The sequence below is a fragment of the Gymnoscopelus braueri genome (genome assembly GCF_963280865.1).
Source record: "Gymnoscopelus braueri genome assembly, chromosome: 14".
Taxonomy (NCBI): Eukaryota; Metazoa; Chordata; class Actinopteri; order Myctophiformes; family Myctophidae; genus Gymnoscopelus; species Gymnoscopelus braueri.
In genome coordinates, this window is record NC_137619.1 from 28,528,608 (window position 1) to 28,536,031 (window position 7,424).

General features: G+C 45.5%; 1 protein-coding gene across 1 annotated transcript in view; it reads left to right on the top strand.

Annotated features, from left to right (window-relative positions):
- The window catches only part of camkmt (calmodulin-lysine N-methyltransferase), a 140,906-nt gene extending 135,600 nt beyond the window's left edge, over window positions 1-5,306 (top strand). Inside the window, exon 11 of the mRNA XM_080450421.1 lies at window positions 2,350-5,306. Coding sequence (XP_080306547.1) covers window positions 2,350-2,448 — 99 coding nt within the window. The 3' untranslated portion in view covers window positions 2,449-5,306. The remainder of the gene's footprint in view (window positions 1-2,349) is intronic.
- Window positions 5,307-7,424: the final 2,118 nt, after the last annotated feature.

Below are 7,424 nucleotides of genomic sequence, written 5' to 3' on the forward strand. Positions count from 1 at the left end.
CCGTTCTTCTGGCGTATCTTTTTTCCACCCGTCTCCCCTCCCTTCCCCACCGCTCTATCTCTCCGTTCCCTCCATCACGACCCACTTCTCGGTTTATTCAAGCTTGTCCGTTCTATCCCTTCCTCTACTCATCTCTCCATCCACCCGATGCCTCCGTTCTCTGTTTCCTAATCCTGCCGAGAGAGACCCCAGACATCCGGTTCATCCCTCCACCCCGAGCACCCCCCCCCCCCACCCCCCCCCACCACCTTCTCTGTCTCCTCGGCCTGTGCTAGGAGGGCAGGCACAAATGATGGAGAAATGGAGAGAGAAATTGAGATAGATTGAGGGAGAGAAGCCATGGCAAAAGTGGCGATGGAATAAATGACTTACATCTTTGCAGCGGTGCGATTAAAAGTGTGTGTGTGTGTGTGTGTGTGTGGGGGTGCGCGCGTGTGTGTGTGTGTGAGTGTGTGTGTGTGTGTGTGTGAGCCGATTTAGCCAGCCACCCATGAAGCTGATTAGGCAGCCTGCGATCAGGAGGAACAGCTTTGCTTGTTAAACTTTTCACCTCCGCAAGCTCTCGATGGACCTTCGCCACGTTATGCACCCAGCCCCCCCCCCCCCCCCCCCCTCCTCCTTCTCTTCATCCACCCCTCCGTCAGTCAGTCCCTCCCTCGTGGGCTTCTGCCTGGTAGCATTTGAATGTGAATGTGTGGACCCCCCTCCAGCCAACAGCAGGCTTAGCGTAGAGGGGACAGGCAGCTGCCCCAACAACCTCCCTAAGCAGCTCTCTCTCTCTTTCTCTCTCGGGGGGGGGCGGGCGGAGGGGGGTCGTAGGTTCAACTGCTGGCCGGTGCCTGGAGGGCCATCCAGAGAGAGATAACGCACATGAAGACGAGAGCGATGGAGAGTTGAGAGAGAGTGGGAAGGAAGGAGGAAAGGTGATGATTGGAGGTTGTGGGGACCTTAAATGTTGAGTTCAAATGGGAGTGGGCAGCGCGTAGAAAGCGAGGGTGGGGGCACAACTATGTATAAATCAGTCGTAAGAGTCTGTGAGTTTGCTGTTGTACCTGGATTAAGGAAACCTTTTGTTCACCTCATGCTTGTCTGCCCAAGTCTCTCTCACACACACGCACACACACACACACACACACACACACACGCTCGCGTGCGCGCAGGCCTACTAAACTCACCTTTCTCTAAGTCCCTGATCATTTGGCCAGACGCTGAGTGAGCTGATTAGAAAGCAGCACATTGGCCAGTCTGCCAAGTGTGCATAATAGTGTTAATTTACCGCTGAGAGTGTAAAAATGCACCCAAATGGACCCGTAATAACAGGAATTTACTGTGTGTGTGTGTGTGTGTGTGTGTGTGTGTGTGCGTGTGTGCGCGTGCGTGCGTGCGTGTGTGTCTCCATGTGTGATTAAAGTGTGTACACACATTACAATACCATGAACAGTAGCATGTGGAACTACGGTAGTAAAATCGTATTTTACCAGGGAACAGATACATTTGGAAAATAATATATATAAAAAAAGCATTTGCCATACATACAGTAAAAGCTTTTGAAAGTTACAAGCTTACTGCTGTGATTGGCTAGCTTGATGTTAAATTGTATCCAGCTTCAAACAAGTTAACAGGCAAGTTACAATTCTATTTTATTTTTGGTCGTGCAATGGAAGTCAATGGAATCGCTACTTCTAGTTTCTCTCTCAGCAGAAACCGAAACAGACAAATATGATGTATAATATTTTGACTTTTATCATACCCTGGTAGTTTCACAAATCAAGGTTGCTTTAAACCAGTGGTTCTCATCCTTTTCAGCCCGCAACCCCCCAAAAGAATCATATTTGAACTGGGGACCCCCCAAAATAATCATCTTTGAACTGGGGACCCCCCCCTCTGACAAGCACTTGGAATTGAAGGAGTTGAAGCATTACATTTGGTTTGACTCAGTTCCCACAGATAAATATTGTGAAAATAGCTGATCTACAAGCACAACGCCTCACAACGTAAGGCGTTGTGAGCTTGTAGATCGGCTATTTTAAAATGTTTGCCTCTTTATTATATTATTTGACAATTTGGTCAATGTTTGATCAGTTTTTATAGTATAGTTTGTTGACTTTTGATGCATCTTTTGTCATCTGGGGACCCCTCCAAAATCATGCAGGGACCCCCAGGTTGAGAACCAATGCTTTAAACAATTAAATTATAGGCCACATACATCGTGGTATTCCCTATCAAGGCAGGGCTCCTGGAATATTCCTAACATTTCCTTGCAGCGGATGCGGGTGTGAAAATGAAAATGTTAAACATCACATCATTTCAATTCTTTTCCAATGTACTTTCATCCCATGTGCGTTTCAGATGCAGCAAGCGGGGAAGGAGACATACGATGAGAATATCCACTACCCTGTCCTCCTCACGCTGACCAAGGGACCACAGCCCGACACTCTCACTCTGTAAACCAAAACAATCCCCCCAGCTCCAGGCAACATCGCTCCAGAAGTCACCTGAACAGGAACGCAGAGGGCATTTAGAACCTGCGCGGGTTTGTTACTTTTTTTCATGGTTTTTGTTACTTTATTTCGATTAATTCGGTTAATTAGGTACAAAAGATGGAAATGTTTGAGTTTTTTTTCTTTTTCTTTTTTCTTCATCCCAAAAGTGGGGGGATGTCCCTGATAACTGAGTATGTTCAAACACCCCCCCCCCCTCCTGCGTCCCTGCACCTGAACAGTGTTTCTGAAAAGTATTAGAACACAGTAAATCTTGTTTATACAAACATTAGATGTTCCAACGGGGGAATAAATATTTATTATCAAAATTTGGGTGATAAGAAAATGTGCCCTATCGATTGTGTGCTGAGATCTCCTGGGTACATGGCCCTGAATGCAGTGAATGCAAGTATAGACTACACCCCAGGGAGCCATTCAAGAATGTGGGATCAAGTGCAGTGCACAGTATATAGATTTTTACAAGTTTTGTTGCGGACCGACCTCGCTGTCATGTGGTGGCGATAAACTAGGTTCTACTGTAGTTGGGGGTTATGAAGTATTGCAACTGTAGTTTGTTTTAGTTCTAGGTCCTCTACTAGACAGCCGACAGTCAGCCTCTTATGAGGGTACAGCTTCTCAACTAGCTGGAAGTATGTCAGTCAGTCAGTCATCCCTTTAGTCCATCAGTCAATATGCTAGCTAGCTAGTTAGCCAGTTAGCCAGACGGATTCAAGTCCGTCGTCAATCCTTTAGTCAGTCAGCCAAAGAGTCAGTCATTGACTAGTCATTCCGAGAGCTTTGAGTCAGTAAACCAGCCAGCCTTGCCAGCCAATTGGCCTATTAGCCAGTCAATTGTGTAATCACTCACCTTGCTAGTTTGAAAACCAGTCAGTGAGTCAATCATCTGTCCAGGCAGGCGGTCTTTGGCACCCAGTCAGTCAGCCAAGTCAGTAAATCACCTTTTTGCCAATCAGTATTAAGGTAGTGCCACTGTGCTCTTGGAAGCCATCTGTAATTCATTACCTATGATAGGTGGTGCAGCGGTTCTGTGTCTATCCCTCTTTATGCGTTTAATTCACATTTCAGTGTTTTTTCCATTATGCTCACCAACGTGTGTGTGTGTGTGCGTGCGTGATGAATAGCGACCCCAGTCCTGTGCAGTAATTAAATGTGCTTTGCGCTGAGAGGCATAGAGCACATTACCTGATTCACTAACCAACCTGTAAATATACTGTATCAACTATAGCAGTTTTAATCCCTTTTTTGACTCAAAGGAAGCAAGAACTTGCACAGTGAGACAAAGCTGTCTTTCAAAGTTACTTTTCTTTTCAACACTTCAACTCCTTTCTCAGGTGTGCAGACTGTGCACCCATGTATCCCACAGATTCCTGTGGAATCTGTGGGATACATGGGTGTTAAAAAATGCTCGTTTTGGGGGCCCAGTTTGCAGGAAATACAAAACTGACTGCAGTCCGACTTGCATGGGGTTCCTCTGTCACTGTGATGTACTACGGTCTGCTACAAATTATCGTTCAGAAATCATTTGGGTTTCTGTAAAAAAACAAACATAAGAAATTGTGGAATGCCGCTTTTGTTTTGAAGATCCTTGGTATCAATACGTTAATTACTGAAAACTACAAAACACTGATCTTTAGACACAGTGGCTTGTGTTGCTTCAAACAAACAGTTTAACAGTACAAGCTGAACCTTTGAAGTTGAATGCTGAGCTGAAAGCCACATCCGTCCACGCAAACTTTCCCCCACTGTGACCGTGTCCTGTGATGTCAGTGTCCACTGTGACAGCGCCACCGCTTACTGTGATGTCGCCTTAGTGAATAGTGATGTCACACCACTTAAGCTTGTTTTATACTTGTTGCACACCGGAATTAGCCGATCTACAAGCTCTCAAAGCGTTAGATTGTCGACACGGCACGCAACCAAGCATAAATCAGGTACTACTGTGATGTCACAGCCGTTATGTGCTATGATACCACCGTTTCTTTCACTGTGACATGATTGCCAGATGGTGTTTTGAAGCTGCGGAGATAGATCTGTACTGTAAGTCGCCTTGTGCGTGCTCCAGTCCCTAAATCTAACAAGGTTTGAGCTTAGGGCTGCACTGATGTATTGCCGCTAAATATCTGTCTGCTGTCTGCTAATAAATGTCACATTTTGGTCAATACTTTTGTATGGTGCACCCATTTTACCGATTCTTGTACACAACATTTAACTTTTTTTTTCTGTCCAACTCTCATCAGTTTGATTTGAAAAACTCTGCAAAGTCAGGATGGAATGCACTTGACATAATGTTACAGAAAATATTTTTTTGACATTGTTCCTTGCTTGGCACTTGGGTGAATTAATTGTCCTTTAAAATGTTTAGTTGTGACACAGGTGAAACTGAAATTAAGCAATGGTACTGGCCAATAACATTTGTACTGGGAGATCCCTAGTTGAGCAATGATGTCCTTAACATCAGTCATGTGTGATGTCCAACATGAACATTCACCAACAGTCACCTGGTGTACAGTCACAGCATATGGTGTTAACATGGCTGCCATTGTAAACTATTAGTGGCCGAACTACAGTATGTATTTAGATTCTGTTCCACTCAGCCATTTTAGGGTCAGTACATTGTGAGACAGTTGGTTGTCTTGTTAGCAAATTCAAATTCCTCTGATCCGTAATCACTCTTGATAACGTTTTTTCCACTCACTGAAAACAAAACCATCCAGTTCACTGTAAACTATGAATTATGAGACACTGGATTGAATGCTGTGTTTTTCATTGCAATGGTGAATGTTTTTTGTAAATGAACGTTAACGAATAAAGTATCTTCAAGTAATTATGTTAAAGTTGTTATTTTCTTTTACAAATTTAGAGTAGCCAATAATTTCCCCCCTTTTCCCCCCTGTATTCATTATGCCAATTAATCCCTCCTACTTGCCACTGTTGCTGTAGCCTGGCTCACCGGCCAATGAGGAGCCCCCGCCGGGAGGACATAACGCCTCCGTCCTACTCCTTCCGTTCGACATTCCCCGCTGACAGGTGCCACCCCAGTCCATGGGAGTACGTGGTGTGACAAATATCATCTTCCCTGCCAGGCTTCCCTCCTCTGAAGGCGCTCGGCAAGCCGGATGCACCGCAGTGGATTTGAACCCCCAGACTCAGCGGTGGCAGGTACTTTACCCCTGCTCCAACCAAGAACACTCACAGGTAAACGTTGCAACAAACACACTGCACAGACTATATAGCTGACAATCAGCTGATAGCACTGTTCTGCGCTTGGGTGAGAGGAAATAAGTCCTCCTACGATACTTGGTGAATATGAATGAATAAGATTATTCCCCTCACCAAAAGGACCAACCAAGAGCTATCTAGCCATGATATTAGTTGAGTTGTAACAGACCTTTTACAGTACCTGATGGATAGTTAGGAACCGAATGGACCCTTATGGGTCTGTAACTCAGAGAGTGTACAAATGGAACCAAATGGACCCTAACGGGTCCATTTGGTTCCATTTGTACACTCTCAGAGTTAAATTAACATTACTTTTACAATAGAAGTTGGCGTCCCAGAGATAGAAATGTCATTAAATGGGGGTCCGTAGCCTAATATGCATGTCAAACTAGGGGGTCCTTGAAATTAAAATGGTTGAGAGTCACTGCTAGAGCCGTAAAAATCTTCTCTTATGGGGGTCTCTGGCATGTCTTTTCAAATGGGGGTCCGGGGTTTGAGAACCACTGAGAACCACTGAGAACCACTGGTCTAGCACATGTATGTCAAAATCGTATGAACTAGCACTGGCCTACCCGAAGACTACGCAAGCCGGGAACGATGCAATTTGGGAATGCATGCACCACCCGGTTATGTACCTGTAGATCGTTTGACCTCCAGGTGCCAAATCAAGCATTACAAATAAAAGGATGTCTGCCGTCTTATCAATTGTGATGTTGGGGCGGCAGTGGGTCAGGGGTAGAGTGGCTGGTAGAGCGGACGGATAGAAGCCGTGAGGTTTCCAGTTCGATCCCGGGCTCCCCCCCAGAAGAGTTAGTGTCCTTGAGCAAGACGCTGAACCCCTTATTGCTCCCGAATGAGCAGGTTGGTGCCTTGCATGGTTACTCCGCCGTCGATGAATGAATGTGTGTGTGTGTGTGAATGGGTGAATGTAATGCACAATCTATTTAAGGGCTTGGGATAAAAGCGCTGTATAAATGCACCATTTACCATTTATGTTCTACTGCCAGAGATAAGCACTCTCTCTCTCTCTCTTTCTGTCACTGTATCTACCACTCACTGTGTTGTCCTAGTGCTGCCTGCATTAAGGCAAATGAGAGTGAAATGCTCTCCCTTCCCAACTAGTCCTGCCACCTGTTTCAACATACTTAATAATTGGGCCCTTTGTTTGTTTCTGTTTTAAACAAGAGCTTCTGGGAACTCCTGATGCGATACAGACCGCACAAAATATGACAGATTTTTGAGTGGAGACACTTCTCACCAGCCCGACTGCCTGCCAAAGCTTGGTGTGTAGATGTCTTAGTCGAGGACAGCCCTAAAGATTTGTACCTGAGTCGCTGCTATTTAAGTCCAGTTTTATATTCTCTTATTAGCCTAGAACAGCAGTCTGTCTATCTGTCCTTGTTCTGTAGACTATAGACTGTATTTATGATCCTTGTAGTTCATGCACTTGTGCTTTTGTGTTCACCACCCCCACTCCCCTTGATAATGTCTGCCCATCAGATTCGTTCTGGTGGCAGGTCTTGTCACAGTTTATAACACAATGGCCTCCCGCGGGCTAAGCTGGACGCAGACAAGGGCTAACACACACACACACGCACACACGCACACGCACACGCGCACACACACACACACACACACACACACACAACATACACACACACACACACACACACACACACACACACACACACACACACACACACA